This window comes from Chinchilla lanigera, unplaced genomic scaffold (genome assembly GCF_000276665.1).
Source record: "Chinchilla lanigera isolate Chin_1 unplaced genomic scaffold, ChiLan1.0 scaffold00015, whole genome shotgun sequence".
Taxonomy (NCBI): Eukaryota; Metazoa; Chordata; class Mammalia; order Rodentia; family Chinchillidae; genus Chinchilla; species Chinchilla lanigera.
The window spans coordinates 25,991,841-26,018,471 of NW_004955416.1; the positions used below are offsets into that span (position 1 = coordinate 25,991,841).

The window sequence follows — 26,631 nt, forward strand, 5'->3', positions numbered from 1 at the left end:
CAAAATACGGCTTGCAACTAACGGGTCTTCAACCAAACACAGGGCGTTGATCTTAAATGTTAGAAGGGTCTATTCTAACTGTAAAAGGGGAACCCCTTAGTCTTGGAGGGATTTTCATTACTAAAGAGGTGGAGATCTTTTTGAGCAAGACCAAGAGGAAGGTCATGAAGGCAAGGTAGAAAAAGATGCCACCAGCCAGGCTTCAGCCCCTCCCTTGCTCTTGGCATAACCTCAAGGGACACGTCATCCACATGGGTCTGATCCAATGCCTGGAAGTTAATCTGTACCAGATACTGACATTTGGAATAACTAGACCATAGGGCGCTGTTTTCAGTCCCACTCACCGGTCTGGAAGTCCTGCCTCTTGAAGCTGAACCTGGAGCCAGATGTTGATGCGCTGATCCCAGGCCCCTGGGGGCTCCACCTCCCACAGGCGCCCCCGCTCCTCTGGATAGGCCAACAGGAATTGCCTACAGACTGAGGGGAGAACACACGCATGAGTCAGGAAGACCCCTGCCTAGCCCCGGTTCACTTGGCCAGCTCTCTCCTGTCTCAAACGTGGCCCTCGTCCAGTTCCTCCTGCAGCACCATCCCCACCGCCAGCATCTGTGCTGATGTCTGCAGCACTCAGCACTTTCTTGTAGCCTCCCCTGCACACAGCAGCCTGACCTACTCCGCAGGGTCCTAACTCCACCCATCCTGTGCCCATTTTTAGCGCTATTATAATGAGACACAATCAGCCTTTGATATCCAACAAGGATGGTCCCACAACCCCCCGATGGTACTCAGATCTGAGCATGCCACATTCAATATAACGGCATAGTGTTTGCATATAACTAGGAACATCCTCCTACATATTTACATCAACTCTAGATGAATTATAGCTGCTTAATATGATGGAAATGCTCTATAAATATTGTGACACTTCATCATGTAGGGAATAATGGCAAGGGTCTGTATATGTTCAGTAAAGACTTTTTTCCCAAATGTTTTCAATCCATGCTTGGTTGAATCCATGACTTCGGAATCCACAGATATGGAAAGTTGACTGTACCACAGACCAGGCGGTTTAAACAACAGAAATTTATTTCTCACACTTTGAAATCTCTAAAGAGTCAAGACCTAGTTGTCACAGGTTTGATTTCTTCTGAGACCTCTCCTTTGGCTTGCAAAGCACCATCTTCTCCCTGTGTCCTCTCATGGCCATTTCTGTATATATATATATGACTCCTCTCTCCCTTCTCTCTTTGCTTGCTTCTCCTTCTCCTTCTCCTTCTCCTTCTCCTTATTCTGCTTCTCCTTCTTCTTCTTCTACTTCTTCTTCTTCTTCTTTTCTCTCTCTCTCTAAGGACACCACTCATACTAAAGTAAGGGCCCATATTTATAATCTCATTGAACATTAAAGACCTTCCCAAAGGCCTTGTATTTTCACCTGCAGTCGTGTTGAAGGCCTTAACACATGAACTGGAGGGACACAATTCAGTCCCCAGCACCTCCTCCATCCTGAGCTCCCCCTGCTCTTCTCTCTCATGGAAGCTCCCAGCTCCTCCTCTGCAGCTCCTTGAGGTTCAAAGACATCTACACCCATGTTCACAGAAGGAGCAGTTTTGGATGCCAGTGTCCAACTCCAGGCAAATGGGGAGCTGCTCCGGCCATGCAGATGTCTGTGGGGACCTCATCAAGCCCTCTCCTAATCTTTGTAGGCTGTAGGAAAAGAGCACAGGCAGAAACCTACAGAATGCAATGCTAACTATCTGAAAAGGAGTCAAGTACTAGCAAAGTGCTAGGTATAACACGCCCTAGCTTGGCAAATACAACTTCTTAATGACAGAGAAAGCCAGTTTCTAACTTAGAATTCTCAGACTCCTGGAGTTCTACATCAGAATGTGGCAATACCAGGAGAGCTGGGCCCCCAGCAGTCCCCTGCCCCTTCTCCCCCGCCCTGCCACCTCCCCCTCCTCAGGGGCCCCTTGAACACAAATGTGGGCACTGGCCCACACTTCATCCACAGCCCGCCAACAGCTGCCCCAGGGCTCTAAGGATGTTCAGAGAGAGGGATGAAGTCCAGGCAGCCCCCAGGCAGTCAGGAGTAGGAATCTGGGGTTCCGCCACCTGAGTTGGTTCTGAAGGAGCAGTACCCCAGGAGGGCACATCCCCTTGGCCCAGAGCCCTTGTTCCCCACAGGGAGATGCAGCTGGAAAAAGGGCTGAAAGCACAGGGAATAGCACAGAAGAAGGGCGAGACTGTACCAAATAAAATTCTGCCAGGGAGGGGTGGGCTCCTCCCTGTGATTCAGGATGAGCACCTTTAGATGCTGACAGAGACAGAGGAAGGGCAGCCGTCCCCTGGAGCACAGGGGCTTAGGCTCCCTTTCAAGACCGCTGAGCCCCTGAGGTAGCTCAAAGTGGGAGGTCAGCTGGCTCCAGCAGAGGTCCCAGAACTGACAGGAGAATGAGAGAGACTGGCGGGGTGTGGGTGTAGGCAGACAACCTGCTGCCTGGGCGCCAGGCCTCCCCGGCATCTGACAGCGAGCTCCCAGCACAGGAAGCCTGGAGCACACGCTGCAGAAACCCAAGGCTCTCTTGAGTTTAATAATAGCCTGAGGGTTTGAAAAATACAAAGAAACAACTGAACCCACTTGAGGGAAAGTGTGTCTTTCACCTGCTTTACTTCCAGACTTCAGAGCAACATCAGTTTCCTGGCTGTTCCTCTTTCCCCTCCTACCCATTGTTCTCTTCGTACCAGAAGGACCCTACAAACCAAAGAGTAAAGATTCAAAAACATCTGTATAAAAAGAAGGGAGGCAGGACCCGGAGTGGGGTAAGTGTGCTTCATGGGAGGCGGCGGGCCTAGAAAGGTGCTCTCCGGCCTCCCCCATCCTTACTGACTTGGAGTGTTACATTTAGCAGTTGAGCTTTTGATCTTGCTCTGGCAGATACATACAAAGAATGTGAAGAACTTAGAAAGGGACCCAGCAGCGCGATCACAGAGGAGGGAGAGCGAAAACATCAGAGGTGCTGGATGTCTCTTGCCTTCCCACCAGCTCCTGGGCTCTCCTGCAGCTTCTCTTGCAAAGGACAAAGGGATGGACTATAAGCTTCAAATGAAAAGTGAAGTCACCGGGAGGGTCCCAGAGGCAGTTCTCTGGAATCTGCTTCCGTCTGAGGTTGTTGCCGTGTTTCTGGTTACAGATACTCCTCAGCTCATAATGAGGTCACATCCCAATAAACCCACTGTAAATTCGTAACTTGACGATGCATGTAATACACCTCCACCTGCTGCGCCTAGTGTCCTACTTACTTTTCTCTCATTGCTGAGACAAAATACCTGACGCCCAGTATTAAGGAAGGAAAGGTTTATTTAGCCCACAGTTGGTGGATGTTTCAGTCCATACTTGGCTGGCTCCAAGGCAGGACCGCACAAGGCAGAGGGCAACAGTTCATGGCAGCAGAAGACAGCAAAAGCAGCAAGAGCAAAAGGGAGGAGCTGTGGCAAGCACCCCTTTCCGCCCCTTGCACTGTATGCAAACTACCCGCCCCAGGGTGGGTGTAGCACTCACACCCATAATCCCAGCACTGGACCACGAATCAATCATAAACTCTAGAAGCCCGCCCCATGACTGCATGAGGCTTTGGGGAGACACCCAGACACAAACCATAACACCTAACTTACCTTAAATATGCTACAAACACTTATCCTGCAGTTGGGCAAAGTCATCTAACACAAAACCTAGTTTACAAATGTGGAATGACTCATGCAGTTACTGAACATCTGTATCAAAAAAAGAATCTGGCAACATAGTCTACAGGAGGGTTGCGGGTGTTTGCCCTGATGATGAAGTGGTAGCCTGGAACCTGTGGATCACAGCCTGTGCCTGACACCTCCAGAGATCGAATGAGACTACATGTCAGCTTCTACCGAGTATGCACTGTTTTACACCTTCATAAAGTCGAAAAATCAGATGCCATCATGAGTTGGGGAACCACCTACATTTTCAACTCCAGTTATGTCTCACGTTGGGAAAGGTTCATTTCCTGAGATCCAACATGAGGTATCTGTGCTGAAGCCATACAGGCTCCTTAGAAGGGAAGAAAAGCTGAGGGCTGCATCTGCTCAGAGGGACTCCCGGGAATCTCCCACCCCAGAATCGCCTGGAAAACACAGGTGCTCTTCACCACATCACTCCAATGCTCACACATGGCGTCAGGTGGGGTTACCTCGGAACATGGCAGGAGAAATCGGATGACTGACCCCCAGGGCCTCCTCTTCTTGGAAGGTCTCACAGAAGTCCCTCAGCATGGCTATGCCAAGGCCTTGGCGACGATGTGTCCTCCTGACAAACACAGTATCAAAGACTGGCAACAGATAGCATGCACCAGTGCCGCTGTCACACAGACTGCCTGAAGGGAAAGCAAGACACACACTGTCTCTTGCGTTGGATGCTGACCCACCAGGACCCTGTGGGGGGGTCCCTGCATAGCCAGGGTCATTGGGCCCACCTGGAAGCAGAGTTAGCTTCACAAGGCAAACAACTGATGCTAAAATAACAGATCATTCCAAGCTACCATTTCTCTAGTTGACTAATCTGTTTTCTTTTTTCTTTTCTCTCTTTTTTTTTGTTTTTGTTTTTGTTTTTTGGAGACAGGGTCTCACTATGCAGTTCAGGTTGGTCTTGAACTCGCTTTAGAGTCCAGTCTGGCCTCAAACTCGCAACAATCCTCCTGCCCCAGCCTCCTGAGTGCTGGGATTACAGGCATGCTCCATCATGGCTGGTTAATCTGTTTTCTTGTAAGACTCATGTTATTAATTGCTACAAGGGCAGCCACTGGACCACTGGATCATTCCACTGGAAAGACAAGTAAACCTAGGAGATGCAGTAGGGCAATGTAGCCCATGTACTCAACCTCAAGATGTCATCTTTCACTGAGATTTTTGGAGCCAACTAAGATTTTCTTGGAAGCATCAAAATTCTCCCTGCAAGAGTGAATCCTGAAGGAAGATGGGCTTGGAGACCAACCTATCCCATCCCCAAGATATGGACTTGTTTCAGTAACTCCAGCGTGGGCACACAGTGCCCAATTAGGGCAAAAAACATCTACTACAAAAATTCACAGCCCCAGGCCCTGCTGCCCATGAAACAGTGATAACCCTGCTGCAGCACAAGAGAAGCTGCAGCTGTCCCCCTCCCCATTTCCCATCTTGAATTTAACTTTATTGCAACCAGAACCAACACTAGCATGGCGGCCATTGCCCAAGTGAGAAATTGAGCTTGATGCCAGTCACCTGTCTTCACCCCAACCGGAAAAGCAATTCCAGACCCAGAAATGGTCCCTGCCAACATTCAGAAAGAGGGTAATTCCCAAATTAAAAAAAAAAAAAAGTCTAATTTTATTGCAAAAGATATACACTACTGTGGTGAACTGTTTGCATAAATACCCAAAGTGATTTCCCTTCCTATACCCACACCCTACTATATGTGATCTGTAACCTCATCCCATCAAGAAATGGAGTCTACCTCCCCTCCATTCCCCTTCAATCTAGGTTGACTTCTGATTCACTCTCAGTCACAGAATGAGGCAGAGTAACAGCTCAGCAATTCTGAGCCCGGACTTTATGGGTCCAGTGTGCCTCTGTTTTCTCTGAGGTACCTACCAACCACCACAGAAGCAAGTCCAGACCAGTCTGATACCATGAAAGAAACATGGTTTGGGCAGCCTTGCAGTACCAGCTAACCCATATCCTGTCCTAAGCAATAGGTCCTGACAGTTGGGTCACTGTCGACACACAGGCAATATTAGGAAACCATCCTACTAAGTCCAACCTATGTGCCAACCAAAACATTTATTAGTTAAATAAACAGTTATTGTCTTATGTTAAAAATGAGTAAATAAACAATATATGTCCAACAAGGAAACTCAATTCACTTGAGGTAGTAACTGTAACATATCGGGGATTTCACCCTCAACGTACTTGATAGTATCAACTTGATTGAAATTTCTGTAACCAATTTGTAGAAGACGAGAAGAGTGTTCCCCTAATGTGAAGTCCTCCAAAATTAAGAATGTTTAGGTTTAAATTAAGATGCAATCCATTCAATATAGCATGAAAAAGAAGTATATATTCAGGAATATGTTTAACAAAAGAAGTGCAAGCCTTGAACGTTGAAAAATATAAAGTATTTGAAAGAAATTAAAGCTCTACGTAAATGCAGAGAAATTCCATGTTCAGTGGTGAGATAACTCAAAACTGTTGACAATTCTTCACAAGCTGATGTGTAAGTTCAATGCCAGCTCTATCAAAACCCCCACAGGAGTTTTGGTTGAAATGTATAAGCTGAGACTAAAATTTATATGAAATATAGTTTCTGAAATAATCTAAATAGTTTGGAAAATGAAGAGCACAGTTGGATGTCTTATGCTACTCAATTTCAAGACTTTGCCAAGCATCAAACTGAGTATCAAGTGTGATACTGACACCTAGATGGACGTATAGACCAAGGGAAAAGAATTGAGAGTCTAGAAATAAACCTACACTTAGGTTTTCAACAAAGGTGCCAAGCCAATTCAGTGGGAAAGGATGATCTTTTCCATAAATGGTGCTGAAATAATTGGACATTCACACATAAAATAATGAATCTGGAGATAGACTCTACACTCTTCACAATAATTATCATGAAACAAGTCATACATAGACTTAAATGTAAATGTAAACCATATAACTCCCAGAAGATAATATAGGAGAAAATCTAAATGACCTTGACTATGGCAATAACTTTTTAAAGACAACGTGAAAGGCATGATCCATAAAAGAAAAAATTGTTAAATTGGAATTCATTAAAATATAAACTTTCTGCTCTGTGAAAGACACTATCCAAAGAATGAGAAAATCAACTACAGACAAGCAGAAAATATCTGCAAAAGACATGTCTGATTAAAATTTTTTAAACACTGTTACTCAAAATATATAAACAATTCTTAAAACTTAATCAGAAAACTAAGAATCTGATCATAAAATGGACAAAATATATGAACAGATGCCTCACCAAAGAAGATATAAAGATGACAAATAAGCTTATAAAATGATCGCTAGGCAACTGAGATTTAAAATAGAGACAACTACACATTTATTACAATAGTCAAAATTCAAAGCATGGATAGCAAAAGCTGTGAAAGATATACAGCAACAGGAGTTCTTTATTTTTTTATTTTTATTTTAAAGAGAATTAAGAAAACAATAACAAAATAACAATAACATAGACAAAAATAAAACAACAAAAAACAATAGAAATGATACAGGGTTTCAAAACGAAATGATAGGAATTAACAGCGGTTGTTATATTATATATTATTATCTTCAACGAAGTTGCTCAGACTACCAGATGTAAGAATGCAAGATTGATCAAACCATTAAAGACAATAAAAAATAATTTTAAAAAAAACCTTAGAAAGGATACAGAGCTTCACTAAACAAGATGTTAGGAATTCACCAATGGTTGTTATATTGCATATTGTTGTCTTCAAATTACTTGTTCATATTACCAGATATAGGTATGCAAATTTGGTCACAAAAAAATTTAAGCATTAACTGTTCCTTTCAATATACCAACAGGAATTCTATGCATTGTTCATGGAAACACAAAATGGTACAGCCACTTTACAAAACTGCACAGCAGTTTCTTAACAAAACTGAATACACTTTCACTATAGGATCCACCAATCACATTCCTTGGTATTTATCCAAAAGAGTTGATAATTTATGTTCACACAAAAACCTGCACGCAAATGCTGAGAGCAGATTTATTCACAATTTCCAAAACATGAAAGTCACCAAGATGTCCCTCAACAGGTGAATAAATGAACAGACTGTGGTACACCAGGACAATGGAATGTTATTCAGCCTTTTAAAAAATGAGTTATCATGCTATGAAAAGAAGCAGAGAAACTCTAAAGGCATATTACTAAGTGAAAGAAACCAGCCTGAACAGGCAACATTTCAATGCCACAACCTTACAACAGTCCATCAGCTCTTTGACATCCAAGAAAAGACAAAACTAACACTGCAATTAAGAAAATAGCTATGTGGGTGGAGGTGGAGGATGGGTAGGTGGCACACAGAGGAATTTTAGGGCAATGAAACTACTCAGGATGGTACTACAATGGTATTAGACATTTGTCAACCCCAAAGAATATCCAATCCTAAGAGTGAACCTAATGTAACCTAGATTTTAGCTAATAATAATCTCATACTATGGGCTGAATTGCATCTCCCTAACACTCACATGCAGAAGTTCAAACCCCCAGCACTTCAGAATATGTCTCCAGACAAAACACTTAACCTAATGGGACCATTAGCGTGGACCTTGATGCAGTGTGACTGGTGTGCTTAGAGGAAGAGGAAACCTAAACACAGAAAAAAAAAAAAAAAGCAAGAAATTAGGTATGGAAGGAATCAAGTGTGATGGCACCTTAATCTTTGACTCTCAGCCTCTAGAACTAAGAAAAAATCAAATACTGTTGTTTGAACCACCTAGGTTCTGGTATTTTACCATGAGACTCCTAACTAACTAATATATATATCAACATTTGTTCAGAGATTGTAAATTCACCACAATTAATGCAGTAAGTTAAGAATAGAGGAAATGGGAGCATATGGACATACTTTATCCTTAATTTCTCTGTAAACCTAGAACTGCTCTAAAAATGATGTCAAATTGATACTTTACATGGAAGACCCCAAAAACTCCACAAGAAGAGTCCTTGAATTAATTAACAGATTCAGCAGTGTAGCTGGATACAAAGTCAACACCCAAAAATCGATAGCATTCCTATACACAAACAACAAACAGACCGAGGGAGAAATTAAGGAAACCATACCTTTCACAGTAACATCCAAGAAATTGAAATATTTAGGAATCAATCTAACAAAAGAAGTAAAAGATCTATATGGTGAAGACTACAGTACTCTCAAAAAAGAGATCAAAGAGGATTTCAATAAATGGAAAAATATTCCTTGCTCATGGATAGGAAGAACCAACATTGTGAAAATGGCCATACTCTCAAAATTGTTGTACAGATTCAATGCAATTCCCATTAAACTACCATTAGCATACCTCACAGATCTAGAGAAAACCCTCCTAAAATTTATCTGGAACCAGAAGAGACTCAGAAGAGCAAAAGCAATCCTGGGCAGCAAGGACAAGTCAGGTAGAATTACAATCCCTGACTTGAAATTATACTACAAAGCTACTGTAAAAAAATCAATATGGTACTGGCTAGAAAACAGGCCTGAGGATCAATGGAACAGACTGGAAGACGCAGACACAACCACAAACACACTCAGCCACCTAATCTTTGATAAAGGGCCCAAACAAACTTACTGGAAGAATGTTAGTCTTTTTAATAAATGGTGCTAGAAAAATTGGCTTGCCACCTGACAAAGACTGAAAATAGACCCAAGTCTATCACCATGCACCAAACTCAAGTCAAAATGGATCACAGATCTCATTATTAAAACAGAAACACTAAATCTATTGGAAGAGAAAGTAGGTAAAACTTTGAAGACATTGGAGTAGGCAGAGAGTTCATGAACAAAAACCTAACTGCCCGTGAAATACTTCAAAGAATCAACAACTGGGATCTCATCCTACTGAAAAGTTTCTGCACATCTAAAGAAATCACCAGCAGAGTAAAAAGAAAACCCACAAATTGGGAAAAAATTTTAGCTGACTGTCCCTCTGACAAAGGTCTTCTATCTAGAATATATAAAGAATTAAAAAATATCAGCCCCCGCCAATTCAAAGACCCAATCCAAAAATAGGCAGCTGAGATGAATACACACTTCTCAGATAAAGAAACACAAATGGCAAATAAATACATGAGAAAATGTTCAACATCATTAGTCATTCAAGAAATGTAAATTAAAACAACACTGAAATTTCATCTCACCCCAGTAAGAATGGCTAGCATTAAGAAATCAACCAATAACAAATGCTGGCGAGGTTGTGGAGAAATAGGAACTCTTCTCCACTGCTAGTGGGAATGCAGACTGGTGAAGCCACTGTTTAAATCAGTTTGGAGATTCCTCAGCAAACTAGGTCTAGAGGTCCCATTCAACCCAGCTATTCCTCTTCTGGGTGTTTTCCCAGAAGATCTGAAGACATCATATCATAGCAATATATGTGTACCCATGTTCATAGTGGCACAATTTGTAATTGCTAAATTGTGGAAGCAACCCAAATGTCCATCCACTGAAGATTAGATTAAAAAATTGTGGTACTTTTATATAATAGAATATTACTCAGCTATGAAAAAGATAAACTCGAAGTTTTTAAAGGTAAATGGTCAAAATTAGAGACCATACTCATCAGTGAAATAAATCAGACCTGCATGGGTAAGCAATGTATTATCTCACTAGTGTAAGAACCTGAAAGAGTGAATAAAAACTATGAGGTATGATAGACATTGTGAAATGAAAGAAAAATGTTGAAAAGTAAAGGGCAACTAGGATGTGGGAAAAGAGAAGGGAAAGAAGGGGAAATTATGTATGTATGTATATACAGGATAGCTACCATAGTTGTACTACTGTCTTCTGTTGCTTTTTGATCAATATTGAATGTCTCTATTTGTTTTCCTGAGAAACCACTTTGAAGATACCAATACGTAATACAACAACCATTGTTAATTTCCTACCACTTTGTCTGTAACTCTGAATTGTTTGTATTGTTCTTATGCTATTTTGTAAATGGATGTCTGTTTGTTAATGTTTTCCTTCTTTTATTTTAAAAATAAATTTAAAAAATAAAAAATACAAATGATGTCAATTATTTCTTAAAAATGTATTCCAGGCTGAGAGCACTGATTGCTTGCCCAGCATGTGCAGGACCCTGGGTTTGATCTCCAGCACAAAAACGGAAGAAAAGAAACTGCAGAAAAGAGGTAGAGAATATGGGAAAGAAAAGAAGAGTGCAGTGTATAGTGAAGAGATAGAAAAGATTGAAGTATATTGTATGTGTGTATGAATAAGCCAAAACCAACCTTACTATACTGCATAATAGGCACTAACAAAAATACACACATATGGAAAAACCAAAGCAAAATAGTATTAAGTGGTTTTTAAAATCAAGTTGGTCCCTTACCTCACATGTAGTGCAATAGATGCAACACAGAAATTAATTCAAGATGGATCTCAGACAAAAATGCAAAGGCTCAAACAACAAAGCTTCTGGGGAAAGAAAAAAAGCGAACAAATCTTCAAAACTTTGGATTAGACAAAGAATTCTTAGATCCAACACCAAAAGCATGCTTCATTGACAAATCTAACTCCAACAGCGTTTTAAAACTTTTCTCTTGAAAAGACATAATTAAGAAAGCAAAAGCCAACCCACAGACCACATGAAAATGTTTGCAAGTCACATTTCTGATAAAATACTTACGACCAGAATAAATAACTCTTACAATTTAATAAGAAGAAAGCAACCTGATTAAAGGTGGAAAGAAGATTTGAACAGATATTTCTTCTAAGAAGACATTCACTTTGGTAATTATCACTGAAAAATTATTCAACATTATTCATCACTTGGGAAATGCAAATTCAAACTACAATGAAATGCCATCTTGAGGTATTTGAGTGACTGGAATGAAAAAGACAAGCAATAATAAGTATTGACAAGCACATGCAGAAGTTGCAAGCTTCGTGTCATGCTGATGGAAATGTGTAATAGTATGGCCAGTTTGTGGGATTGGGTGGCAGTTCCTTAAAACATTAACTATAAGATTGTCAGATGACCCAGCAATCCTACTTCTAGGAACCTGCTCAAGAAAATTAAACACATATTTCCATATAAAGTCATGTAAGAGACTATTTATAGCCACATTATTCATAACAGTCAAAAAACTGAAAACAATCCATCAACTGATAAATGCACAAGCAAAGTACACTATACTCACACAATAGAATATTACTCAGCGATAAAAAGGAACAAAATACTAACGCATGCCATATTTGGACATTAAAAGCATCATGGAAGTGAAAGAAGCCAGATGCAAGAGACTAGACGTATCATTCCACTGGGGTGAAAGGTGCAGGAAGAGGCAGATGGCAGGGATGGGAAGCACATGGGTGCTTGCCTGGGACTCACATGGAAAGAGACTGACTTCAGACACCACTGACTAGGGTACTGGTCCTGTTACGTTTGAGATCCAACGTGTCCCCAGAATGTTCACTGTGCTGAAGGCTTGATTTGTATGGGCTCTTCTGGGAAGTGACATTATTCACAACATTACTGGGAAACAGGGGAGACCTACTTGAATGGGTTGAGCTTGACGTTGTAGCGTATATCTGGTCCTCCCCCTTTCCTCCTGGCCATTTCCTTCTCTTTCTGCTTTCTGACCTCTGTGACGTGAGCAGTTTTCTTCCTTTATGCCCTTCTACCATGATGTTTGCCTCATCACAGACCTGAAAGCAATGGAACCCACTGGCTGAGGATGGAAACCTTGAGCCAAAATAAACCTGTTATCATGAAGTTGTTTTTCTGAGGTATTTTGTCACAGTGATGAAAAGCTGACTAACAAGTGTTCTAATGCTGGATTTTGGTGATAGTTACACAACTTTCCAGAATTGCTAAGTGAACTATACATTTACAACAGGGAACATTTAGTGCTATAGCATTCTATTTCAATAAAATTGATTTTAAAATGATTCAGTGAGGAGCCAGGGATATAGCTCAGTGGCACAGTGCTTGCCCGGCAAGTGCAAGGTCATGAGTTTGATCCCAGTACCAAAAATGAAATAAAATAAAATTGTAAAATGATACAATGAGAACATGAGTAGTAAGTGACAATAATTCACAATAATTTATCCTGTATCCTATAAAGAACTAAAAGAGAGAAACATGCAGGCTCCTAACACAAAGAAATGATCAATGTTTAAAGAGATGAGAGTGTAATTACCCTGATTTGATCATTATACATCATATACATGTATCAGCTTCTTATACCACCACTCATAAATATAACTTTGTGTCAATATTTTAAAAGTATAGTGAATCCATTTTTAAAGACTGTAACAAAGCAAGAATGAAAAGGAAACAAAACTAAATTAACACTGGAAACTTTGCAGAGTCCCCTTCACTGGGGAATCAGGGTTACCACCAGGCTTTGCTGATGTCACACACCCTGACCCTCCTACATGTGAGAAAGGTACTCCAGTTTCCCTCGAGCCCATAACCCCAGTCCAATCATTCAGAAACATCAGCCAAGTGTAAATTAAAGGACCTTCTGCAAGTTGCCTAATGAATACTCCTCAAAAGTGTCCAGATGATTGATTAAACAAATAAATAAGTAGGATAAAAACAGAAAAGTCACAGATTGGAAAAGGAGACGAAGAAGACTTAAGGGATACATGCAGCATGGTATCTTAGATCAGATCTTGGATGGGAAAGACATTGGTGGAAAATTAATCATGCCAATGCCTTTGTTTTGAACATTGTTCTGCAATGATATAAGATGTCGACATTAGAGAAGGTGGGTGAGAAGCACACGAGATCATCCTGAGCTCTCTTGGCAATTCTTCTAAAAATCTGAAATTCTCTCAAAATAAACAGCTAAAGAGGAAAAAAAGAAAATTTTTTTTCTTTCTACCAGTCTTTTCTAAAGGCTAATAATAAGTTCAGGTTGATCAAATAAAATCTGTCTTGTAACAGCAATTCCCAAAACAAATTCATATGACCACCTAATTATAGCACAACCTGAGGCAATTAGCCCGCTGTGCTCAGATAGACTGTGCTCATGACCACAATGAGTCCAGAGAAATTGCTGTAAGGTCACATAGAATAGTTGGGAGGAATCCTAGTAATGATCTCATCCATTCTACTCATTTTAGCAACATGGCAACTAAGAGGGTCAAAAAGGTTACAAACATAGAGGACATGGGACTTGGCCCCAACTGTCTAAGGATGCTTCTGTTCAGATCACAGCGTGTCTGCTGATCTCAATGCAAATGGAGACCAACCCATGCCACCAGTAGCTGGGGGTAGAACTGAGCCAGGATCTAAGATCTCTCAACACCCCTTGTCCTTCTTTCTGGCTACTTCACATCCAAAATCACCTTCACTGACTATGCAGGTTTTCTCTACATCTGACAACACTTTGAACAAAAGATCAAAACATATTACAGATGTGCACTTTCCAAAAACCAGAATAAAGCAGCTGTCTCTCAGGTAGATTTTAATATCCAGAAAGGCTTTGTTACAGAAGGATCATCTGTCCTGGAAAAAGGGCCATGAAAGGAACATACAGGGACCACACTTTATAGTAAATACTACAGGAAGCAAGGCAACAAATGTAGGCCTGGTAAAGCACAGACCAATCAGAATTTCCATCCCAGGAGGCAACAGAAGGAAGGACTGACCAAATCATCGATTTTAACCATAAATAACAATAATTGTAGGAAATGAGAACGGTTGAAATGCAATACACTGAACATTAGAATTTGAAAGCTTAAATAAGAACAGAAGAAAACCAAAGAAAAGAAGAAAAAGATAGAAATGAAATAGAAAGCAAAGCTATAACAGGAAGGATTTCTTTTAATTCAAAATTTGCTGAAGTGGAAAAGGAAACAGATACATCAAGTATATCAAGAATTTAAAATAGAGATATCACCAGAGATGTGGCAGCAATTTAGAAGGTAAGAGAGTATCCTAATAAATTTGAAGATGAATAGAAAAGAACACATCACTATGACAATAGAACCTACCCAAAAATGGACGCAAGGGAAAATAGAAAGACTAAACAGACCTATAAAGATTACAATTTTAAATTAGTAGTTAAAAACCCTCCCACACTGAACACAACAGAGACAAGTTGTACTAACCTCCTAAAGAACACCTTCCAGAGAACAGAAAAATGGAGAACATTCCCTCTCCAGTCTATGTATGTAGCATAATATTTTGAGGAAAAAACAAATAGCCAGAGATAGGGAACAGGAAAAAGAAAAAGGCAGCTAAGCATGCAGAAAAAAAATGGATACATAATAGCTATTTGGTGAACAATTAAGACAAAAATGTAAATGAATATGAATGAACTGGATTCTATATGTATGCAAAGTTAATTGAACTTACCGTAGGAGTCTGGGACTTCTGCTCAGTATTAGAACCTTTCTGCAGAAAAGCATGAATAATCAGAGACCTAAAATGAAACAGTGACTGAGACCCTGGTTCACAGTGCACATACAGGAGGGCTGTACCTTCAACAGCCTGGGTAACTTGGGACAAGGAACCTCTGAGAGAAGAAGGCAAAACCTACAGAACAACAAACAGCGGGAACCAAAGACATCCCTTTAACAATAATACACCCCCAAAAAAGAAAAAGAAAAAGAGGAAGAATGTTGACTTAAATGAAGATATGAGCGACTTCTTGCAATACCTGAGACGCAGCTCAGAGATAGTCCATTAGATAATGCTAGAGGAAGACAGGCAGAGAGTAATGGAAGAAACTCTATCTGCTTCAAAAAAAGAGATTGGTCCAGAAGGAAAAAGACAGAGGGAGAAGATTACAAAGATAAGTGGCAAGATACATACTGTAATGCATTTCTCTGTCAGATGTTTTCGACAGTCAACAGAGGACACCAGGAAAGTTTTCGAGTGGCTACTACAATGCAAAAGAACGAAATGCCCGGCCAGGGGCAGCCAAGTTGTCAGTGAATTTCATATCACAAAGTGTCATTCGTGGAACCAGGAAGCATCTATGCAGTGGAAAGTCTACATCACCAAAAGCATATCCCTGAAGGACACTGTGGAGCCCCAGTCCCATTCTCTTTCTCTTTTGCTTCCCAGTCATGAGGTGAGCATTTTCTTCCATCACACTCCCACCGTGATGTGCTGCCTCACCACAGGACCAAACTCAGCAAGCCCAACCAATCATGGCCAGGAATCCCTAAACTGTGAGCCAAAAGAAATTTCTCTCTGTACAAGTTGATTATCTCAGGAATTTTTCTAGTAATAGAAAGCTGACCAACACACTCCCCTTTTTGTCCCTGGGAGCAATGCCACTTCACTGAGGAATGGATATTTTAGGCCAGCTGTAAACTTTCCAGTGCATGAGAATGACCCAGAGGACTTGGTAACCCAGATCACTGTGTCCCTACTGCTTCAGTAGCTCAGAAATCACATCCAAGAACTCCTGTATCCTACAAAATATGAACAACACAGAAGAGTGCCTGCTGGAACACTCAAAAATTTAAGAGCTGTCCAGCAACGAAGGGCTACCTAATAGTCTTGACTAGAAGCAGTCACAGTCCAGGTTGAGACTATACAAAAAACTTTTTCTGTGGAATATATGATGTCTGGCAAACCCATTAGCCCTTCTTTAAAATCTCCCTTACTGCAGCCTCAGTGAAACAGATACAGCAAGATGTCCATAACCAAACCGCAAAACGCAGCCCAGCTGACCACAGACAGTTGAGCTATAAACAGGTGGACCCATGAGCACAAGAACCCAAGCCACAGGCCACCTGGGCCAACCTCTTTCAAGAGGTTTTAAAGGAATTAAACGACCCTAGGTTTACAGTAGGAACTGTCCTTTTAGAGCAGGGAGAGCTGGAAGCCATCATAGTAAACTAATGTCAAAGTTCTGAGACAGCAGGACACATAAATGTCTCAGTCACTTACTAGTCGCTGAGACACAATACCTGACATCCACAGATTAAAGGAGGAGAGGTTAATTCTGGCTCACAGTTTGTAAAGGTTTCAGTCCAGAGTTGGCTGGCTCCAAGGCAGGGCAGAATGACACAGGAGGATGGTGGATGACAGCTGCTCACAGCATAGCAGACAGGGAGTAGAAAGTGGGGGGAGGAGCAGGAGAAGGAGATAAATCCTTCGAGGCCACAGCCCCAGTGACCCACCTCTTCTGACCAGCCCTACCTAACTGCAACTGGAATATAAGCCCTCGTAACCCAATCACTATCTCAAAGTCCTGCTTATGAGCCCACTCTGCTTTAGGGGGACATCTATATAGGTGTGAATAAAGAAAGCTGTCTGGCAAAGATGAAATAAGAATGGCTCTCATCCCAGTGTAAGGAGCCAGGTGGACTTCCTGTATCCCTCCAATGCCCTCCTCTCCTGCAAGCCCAGGAGTGGACCTCTGTTCCTCATGGTACCAATCCCCTTCTCATTGGGTGGCAGAGTTGGTACCTGAAACAGCACTACATACATGCTACTCCGTGTTTCAATCTGTAGGTTTCCTCTAACAGGTCGGAAGATGGCATGAGGGACACCTGCTTCTTGGAACACAGTGCAAGAGCTCCTGTGGCCCAAAGGTTTCTGGGGATGACGGCAAGGAGGGGGCCCCCAGCTGAGGCAGGGCTCAGGCCACCTTCACAGCATCACTGCCATCTCACAGGTTGTATGCTTGTCTGGGCTGCTAATCATTTCATGTAATGTTTTTAAGTACCATTTTTGCTTTTGGCACTTCTGTTCCTGTTGGGTTTTCAGGAATCTGAAATGCAAAGCTCTTCTTTTGAAATTTTTATCCAAAAGGAAAATACTTACAAGCTCTGTCTTACATTGACCTACTCTCCACTCCCAGTCCAATATTATCTTCCTTTGAATGTTAGACTTGGGTTGGTGATTTGAGAGAAAAAGTTAAAGTAAAACTTCACTAATTTTTATTATCTGGAAAGAATATCAGCATGAAATATGGAAATAACTAAAGTGTCAATATTTTGTAAGGAAAGCAATTATAGAACCATCAAACAAAGGGAGAAAGTCAAATCAGGCTTTTAGCAAAACGTTTCCAAAGAGAAGTCTACCTGAAAACATCTTATTCATTCAATACAAAGGCATCCACTTGTTTTAAAACTGAATAGGCTCCTCAGCAATAAATAAAGAAGCACAATTTACTGATACACAACATTGACTGGGATGAATCTCAAAGGCATTATGCTGAGCAAAAGAAGCCAGGTGCAAAAGACTAAATACTCTAAAGCTCCACTGATAGTATATTCCAGAAAAAACAAAACTCTAGTCATGGAGAAAGGATCAGTGGTTGCCAGGGGTGATGTAAGGCGGGGTGGCAATGACTATAAAGGAATAACATAAAGGTTGTAGTTATAAAGCTACAGTTTATGTTCATTTTCATTGTGGTTACATGAAATGACACGTGAATTGAAATTTATAGAAATTTTACCGTTCTTTATGCTCACCCAAAGTCAATTTTAGTCTATCATAAATTTAAAAACTATGTTTTAAATCTCATGCACACAAAAACGCATGCACTATGATGCTTAAAAACAATGTACTGGTGCTCCTCAACTTAAATGATAGTGTCATGACCCCCAGGAAACTCACTGTAAGTTGAAGATATCACAAATCAGAAATACATCCTATACACTGGCCCTGTCAAACATAACAGCAACACAGCACAACATATAGTATCACTTGCTTCCATCAGAGATGTCTCGGTTGAGTAGGAGCCACTATTCACTGCTGCTACCAGCACTACAAGAGAGTATTGTACTAATATCACTCACATAGAAGAGACCAAAATTCAAAATACAGTTTCTCCTGAATGTATACCATTGTCATACCATCATAAATTTTTTTAAGCTGGGCATGGTGGCACACACCTGTAATCTCACCACTCAGGAGGCTGAGGCAGGAGGATTGTTGAGAGTTTGAGACCAGCCTGCGCTACAAAGTAGGCTCAAGCCTAAATTGCATAGTGAGACCCTATCTCAAAAAGACAAAAAAAAAAGGGGGGGGCTGGGGATATAGCTCAGTGGCATAAGTACCTGTTTGGCAAGCACAAGGGTCCTGAGTTCGATTCCCAGTACCAAAAAATAAACATAAAAAAAAGACAAAAAAACAAACATAAAATTGTTTAAAAGGTAAGTTGAATCATCATAAATTGGACAGGTCTGAATGCTCTTTAGTAGGTAGATGCTGGCCCTATGATCCTATTTATGCACTGAATTTGTACATTTTGTTTTCCTCACAAAATAAAATGATAATCTTCAGGAAAATTCAAGCTAAATTAACAGATATTCTGAATCACATGGATCTAAACTCATGATGAGAAGCTGTACTGCTGAAAAGCTGAGAAGCAGTGTGTGTATATCCTAGATCAACACAACACTGACTAGCTCCAAAGACAGAGCCAAGGCTGAAGAAACATCACTAATGTCCGCAACTGTGGAGCTAAAATCCTTCCCCATTGTCAATCACCCCACACAGCTTCACATGTACACTGTGAAGTGGATGTAGACTCAAGCATCTATGCACTGGAAGCTTGGTCCTCAAGGTAGTGCTAATGAGAGTGTTATGGTTTGGTTCTGCATGTGTCCCCCCAAAGCCTCATGCAGTCATGGGGCGGGCTTCTAGAGTTTATGATTGATTCATGGTCCAATGCTGGGATAATGGGTGTGAGTGCTACACCCACCCTGGAGTGGATAGTTTGCATCCAGTGTAAGGGAGAGAAAGAAGCTGCTTGCCACCGCTCCTCCCTTTTGCTCCTGTTGCTTTTGCTACCTTCTGCCACCATGAACTGTTGTCCTCTGCCATGTGCCATTCTGCCTTGGAGCCAGCTGAGAATGGACTGAAACCTCCACCAACTATGAGCTAAAGAAACCTTTCCTTCCTTAATTTTGGGTGTCAGGTATTTTGTCTCAGCAACGAGAGAAATGTAACCAAGACAAGGAGGCAATGGGACCTTTAAAAAGCAGGACCTGGGGGCTGGGGATTTAGCTCAGTGGCACAGCGCTTGCCTAGCAAGCGCGACATCATGAGTTTGATTCTCGGTACCGGAAAAAAATAAAAATAAAAAAAAACTTTAAAAAGTGGGTCCCAATGAGAGGTCCTCAGGTCTTGCTGGGGCCACTGGCTTTGGAAAGCTTAAAATGATTCTTGTGAGACTGCTTGGTAATTCTCTAAAGAAGATTATCATAAAAAGAGCCAGCCTGACCTCACCACCCCTGGCTTCATATTCCAGATGTTATTCTTCCTCACTTATATATTCTTCCCTCTGACATGAGGCCCTCACTAGAGCCTGCACTAGGCTGATTGGACTTTCTTCCTCCAAAACTGAGTAAATAAATTTCTCTACTTCATAAAGTTAGTCTGTGTATTTCATCACAATTATGAAAAGCTATACTAGTGAATTTTTTAAAATCCTATAAATAAAATTATAAAATTCTGCACAATATATCTGACAATCATCAAAATTACTTTTTATTCACTTACTACATGCTGCTAATAGAAACCATTTTTAAATTCGTGTAAACCTATTCTTCTCTCAAAAAAAAGATGTGAGAAAGTGAAGCATAGATAAAATGCTATGATCTAGACCTGAGCAGAATCCATCCCAAATACTGGTGGTAGAATGAAGTGGCCATACAAATCTTCAAATATGAGAATTATGTAAAACTAAAATTTTAAAAATGTTTAAGGACTCCATGAGACATGCAAAAGTTCATAGAAGTCAGAAGAAATTTTAACTTCAGAAAACAGTAAATAGGTAATAGGTAAACAGGTAAAACCTGAGAGTTTCCAGCTTATGATCCATAGAATTTAATTCTAATCCCATGGCTACAAAAAAAATATTGGTTGGGAAAACAATAGCCTGACCAGCTAAGTGCATCAAATATTAGAAATCAGGACTTGAAAAGTAGCAGAAATCCAACAAGGAACCACATGAGAACCGCAGAATAAATGAGACCCAAATTCAGAGCATAAAATCCTGAAATCCCTGGTTTATAGCTAGTCTGCTACACATGAATGAAGAAGACCTCAAAGGACCCAGCATAAAAAGAAGTCAGAGACCAGAGAGATCTCCACTCTTGAAAGATGGAATTATACAGAATCAATTGGTGGGTTTGGCACCTATCTGAACCAAAGCTATTGCTCAGTTAAGGGAGTTCAAGTGACAGAAAGCTGAAGCATAACTGTTTGAAGAATCAGAGTACAGAGCCCAAAACCAGCAAAGCTAAGAAACCCAGGGAGAAGATAAGCCACATCAGTGTCTGAAGTTTTGTTTGGCTATCAGTTTTGCAGGCTTCTGCAGAGCCAGGTGAAAGAAGCAACCACAAGAAACCATACAAATAAAAATCAGCAGCCACAAGTCACAAAGGAGATAAAATTTGCAATTTGAGCTAAGTAAGTTAAATGCTTACTAGAAAATAAATAAATAAATAAATAATGCCTACTAGAACAAAATCCAAAAATTCTCAGAAAATACAAAGCAATTTTGTTCCTGCAATATATTTGCAATGACTAATCACCCAAACTACTAAGCATGCAAAAAACTGGAAAATATAATCCATACTCTGTGTATTCAATTTAACTGACTTAAAATAGACACAAGTAGATAATGGCTTCAAATCACTTTAAAAATACATGCAAACAATTAAAATTATTAAATAAAAAGATGTGGCTAAGCAATAAATGGATATGAAATCTCAAAAAAACCCTGAAAACTATAAACAGTAATTGAAATTCTAGAACTGAAATGTAAAATAACCAAATTTCTTGCTGGGCCAAGCAACAGATAATGTTTTAGCACTGCCAAAGAGCATTGCATTATAGATGGCAGATGAAACTGATATAGATTTATTGAAATTAATTAATCACAGTGTAGGTAAAAATTTAAAGAAAAATAAATTCTGGGCCCTGAAAAAGAATACAAAGTACCTCAATATACATGTGACTAGACTCCGAAAGAAAGAAAAGGGTAAATAGCATAAAAAGTATTTGATGAAACAATGGCCCCAACTCTTTAAATTTGGTAGAAAACATTAATTTATATATTCAAGAAATTCAACAAATCCCAAAAGAAGAAAAACAGGGGGCTGGGGATTTAGCTCAGGGGCACAGCACCTGCCCAGCCAAAAGAAGAAAAACAAAAAGAAAAATTATTACTGGACTGCTATGGTTTAAATGTGTCCTCTAAAATGTTCACATTGAAATTTACTCCTCATTGCCGTGTTATTAAGCCATGGTGCTTTGTAGCAAAGATGTTAAGTCATACGACTCTGAATTCATGAGTAGATCAGTGTGGGCACCTTAATCTTCGCTTTCTATGCCTCCAGAACACTAAGAAATAAATTTCTGTTGTTTATAAATTACCTAGTCTGAGGTGTTTTGTCATAGCACTGCCAGTGAACTAAGGTATAGACACATCACCATCAACTGCAAAAAATAATAAGGCAAAGTTAAAGGGGAAATTTTGAAAGCATTCAAAGGAAAATGCCATATCCCATAGAGTGTATGAGGAAACAAAAATCACAGTAACAGTTGAATTCCCACCAAACTTATGAAAGCCAAAAGCTGGAGCAACATATTCAAAGAGCTGAAGAAAAAGAACCTACTGCTAATAATTTAATAATTTTTATTCAGATAAACTACCCTTCAGATATTAAATTGAAATAAAATAAAAACCTATGAAAAGCACAAGGCAGTCACAATCTCTGCTTCATCTCCAGTGAACTAGAAACCCTTCGCCTCACTACATCCAGAAGAGCGACAAGACCAGGCAAGGCAAAACACAAGCTCTTCCTGCCCTGCACCTGCTGTCCTCACACATCAAGCTGGAAGATGCTAACAGTTTTTTGTAGTATTAGCAGGATATCTGTGCTATAAGTGATACTCTTACAGATTGAAAATCAGTTATTTGGTAGAAGAATGATCATCGATGAGTCTCCCAGGAAGGAGGAAGTACAGAAAAATTCTCTTCTATTGTAATTATTCTCCAGGTCCATCGGTCTCTATCTAAAATTAACACTGGCCTCAGGGTGGAGCTCAGAGGTACAGCACTTGCTCAGAATATATGATGCCCTAGATTCACCCACTAGCAATCAAAAAAATAAAATAAAAATTTAACTAAATTAACTAAAACCATGACTACTTGAAAAAGTGAAGTGCTGCATCTGAACCCATGGGCCAGTCAGTGACTATCATATGGGAAGCTGTGGAAAGTCCTACCTGCCGAAGTCCCCATCACTGACCTTGACAGATATTTAACTAACAAACAGAAAAGTTGTTCAGGTGGAAAACTGGTCAGATCTCCCTGATATGACAGAAAAAGTGGGAAGATTTATTCTATCCTGGACAGGCAGACCATGTGTACAATGTCAACAAGGCTCAAAATCAAAATCAGCCTTTTTATGACCCCAGAAAAACATTCAACTCCAATAATAGCACATTGATGCTGGTTTTCTGAGAAAATTAATTTTTACTAAAATTAAGAATTTTGTAAGAATCAAGCAGTGATGCTGGGAACAGCTGGATCAGTGATGCTGACAGCCTTTGAAAGTTGAAGAAACTATTAAAGAAAACATTTTGAAAGAAGAAACCCACCCTCCAGCAAACGGTACTTGTCCCACACTTATACCATGTCGCTGCCTCTCAAAATAAGTCACAGTCGCTTACCCTAACCTTGTTATCATGGCCGGACTTCCCTTCTTCTGAGGTAATGTCTGTAAATCCTGGCATTCAGTGTGTTTTCTGCTCCACATGTCACCTATTAGTAATGGTATTTTTCCTGAAAGCTAATTGGTAATGTTAAAGAAAAGAAATGGAAAACCATCATACTTCCAAAGTCACTGTATACCATTAACTGTAACAAGTATTTCAGAGCGGACACAGCACTGCCTGGGAGTCAAACAGACGCACTTTTCAGACTGGTTGCCAACGAGATGAGAAATGGAGTGCAAATGAAATCCATACCTTGGGTTTCTTTGCACAACGGCTTACTTAGTGATACTTCCTATGCCAGAAGATTCTCCCCCTGTAATACTCATGCTAAGGGGATGGTCTGAGACAGGCAGACATTAAGAGTCCTCATTTCCCATCAAGAGCCTGAAAGAGTGATAGCTCAAGGCTGCAACATGCCCCTCACCTTTCAATTTTGTTGTGTAAAATCCAACAGCTGCTCCACTTTTCCACAGAATTTTAGCTTGCTCCTTCACAGAGTGAGGTAAAAAAAACATGTCATCCTCATCCAACTTTCTCTCCAATCTTCCAAAAATAATGACATTCAGAATGAAAAGCACAATTCTTTCCCCAAAGGACTGAACCTTTGAAGAGGAAGAAAAAACAATAGTCAAGTTAGACCAGAGAGGAAAATCAGACATGATAAATTTTGCACTTGGAATTGACCCACAAATGGGGCCCAGGTATATGTACCACTGCTGTAGGGTTGTTTTTGTGCTCAGGAACCAGAACATAAATCACTGCATCTCACAGACATTTTCACACCACTGACCGATCACAACAGTGAGGCCTCTAGGAGCTGGTGACAAAGCCTGCAGAGTTCCTGAGTCTGCAAGGACAAAGATGTGGAATTAAGTTGACAAAGCACAATTAATCACAAGCTAATGAAACAGGAAGTTATCTTAAGGGGAGTTGGGGTGAGCCATTTCAGCAGATTTGCTGAATATGTCCTGAAATAAACCCAATCTGCCATTTTTAACAACAGCAATATCTTGGCCCCAGAATTCTGGTCCTCAGAGAAGGAAAAATAATTGGAGGGATCAATTGCTACATCAAAAGCAACTTATTTTTGATAGCTTGTGACAGATTACAAACATAAATTGGAGTCCCAGTGTAAGGGAATTACTGAGACTCAAGGACCACCACATTCTAGGCTGCAAAATAGAACTGTCTTGCCCAGAGCAAAGTCATCATAAATAAAGAAACTGAATTGTGCTCAAACTCAAGATCACAGTGTTGGAAGAATTCTCCTTCACAAGTCAAAATAACTTCATGTTCATGTCTGTTAAAATTCTCTTCACTTTTTATAGCACACAAATTCCAAATACATGGCCAGAATCAGGGCCTCCCATGGCTCTGCTCACTACATGGCTATCCTTGGATGTTGTTCATAAAGTTTCCATCACTGTGACACTGGACCTCACAAAGGTTCTAGCACTTTCCAATAGAACCAGAGGCTGGTGACCAAGCCTTTAATACACAAGCCCTTTGGAGGATGTTCCAGATCCAAACTAGAGCAATGTGGTCGCAGAATCCTCCTAAATACATCCCTCCAAATAACCATCTGAGAAAAAATCAATTTAAAAGAGGAAAGGTTTATTTTGGCTTATGGTTTCAGAGGTTTCAGTCCATAGTAAGGGAGGGGATCTGTTGCTTTGGGCCCGTGTCAGCTCACTCATCATGGCCAAAGCACATGGTAGAGGAAGTTTGTTCACCTCATCACACCCAGGAAGTAGAAAGGCAAGAAAGGCCTGGGGTCTCAAGCTTCCCTTCAATATCCCTGATGGCCTAACTTCCTCCCACTCGGTCTCACAAAGGTTCTACCACTTCCAGAAAGAATCAGAGGCTAGTGACCAAGTCTTTAACACACAGATCCTTTGGAGGGCATTTCAGATCCAAACTAAATGCATAATCCTCCTAAATGCATCCCTCCGAACAGCCACAAGTAGTTACTAAAATGTGACACACTAGATACAGCCAATCACCTATTTGAGCAGTAGCAGTATTGTTATGTCAAATTTTACTCCTACAACACTGAGTTGTGACACATAGCCTGCGTGGTGTGAGGTGTGTGTGTGTGTGTGTGTCTGTGCATGACCGCCACATCAGTCACACCATTAACTGGGCTATAGCTTCTACCCACACGGTATTATTCGATTCTCAACACCCACTGGGGACACCTTGGTTTACAGATGAAGAAATTGAAGCTCAAAGGGGGCAAGTGATTACATTTATTGATTTTTCCTGCCTCCTCCCAAGGAGGACTTGAAACAGCTGGGCAAAGGCTCTGTCAGAAGCAGGTGGAGAACAACATGCAGGGCTTCTGAAGCCCACCCCAGCAAACTCAAGAGCAACCAGCAACTGATTCCCTTGTACATCCTTTTCCATTAGAACTGGGACTTATTTTAATGCAAATAGTAATGCTTGATTTCACATTTAATATTTGACCCCTGAACTGTCATCACCACCATCATCATCATCATTTTATAGTTGTGGGATCTTGGCCTGGGTTTGCTGGGAGACATTCAGCCACCCACATTCTTTGAACCCCAGTTTCATCAAGTGATAGTTAAAGGCTCTCACTCACGTGACCTCTAAAACTCTTGTCTACATTGCAAACACACTGATTATAAAAATAAGGCAGTTCACATCACCCTAGCAAATGGTACAAAGTGTTCAGCGCCAATAAACTTATTAATTGGCTTAGAATGTAAACTATTTCACCTTCATCTGGAGCCAAATTTTAGACAAGTAAAAGATTTGTGAAAATATAACCAGCTCAGCCTGAGAAGCTGACACATTTTGTATCTCTGACAGTGGCAGCCAAAGCCAGCTCAGACTTTAAGAATAAAGCAAATCTCAAAACCTGATCAGTGTAATGTGGGAGGTTCTATTTTTCAACTTATAAAACCAAAAGGTTCAGAGGGAAGCCAGGAGAGAAAATCAAATTGCATCTGGCAGAAGGGAAATATCCAATCAAAAACTGGCAACAGAAAAAGGAGAAAAAGAAAATGCACTTAATTTATCCAATTTCATTACAGGGAGGAAAATGTGTGACATGTGATTTTGACTTCGAAACATTTCTAAAACCATAAAACTTAGATCCAGTTCTAATCCCTCATTAGGATCACTAATTATGTTAACAGAGAGAACAT

General features: G+C 40.5%; 1 protein-coding gene across 3 annotated transcripts in view; it reads right to left on the reverse strand.

Annotated features, from left to right (window-relative positions):
- The window catches only part of Fam169b (family with sequence similarity 169, member B), a 174,755-nt gene that overhangs the window by 105,249 nt on the left and 42,875 nt on the right, over positions 1-26,631 (reverse strand). For all 3 annotated transcript variants that reach the window (XM_013512513.1, XM_005381613.1, XM_005381614.2), the window contains exons 5-7: positions 23,883-24,060; positions 4,218-4,400; positions 345-477 (exon numbers count right to left, since the gene is read on the reverse strand). In XM_013512513.1, the coding sequence (XP_013367967.1) occupies positions 345-477; positions 4,218-4,400; positions 23,883-24,060 (494 nt within the window). The remainder of the gene's footprint in view (positions 1-344; positions 478-4,217; positions 4,401-23,882; positions 24,061-26,631) is intronic.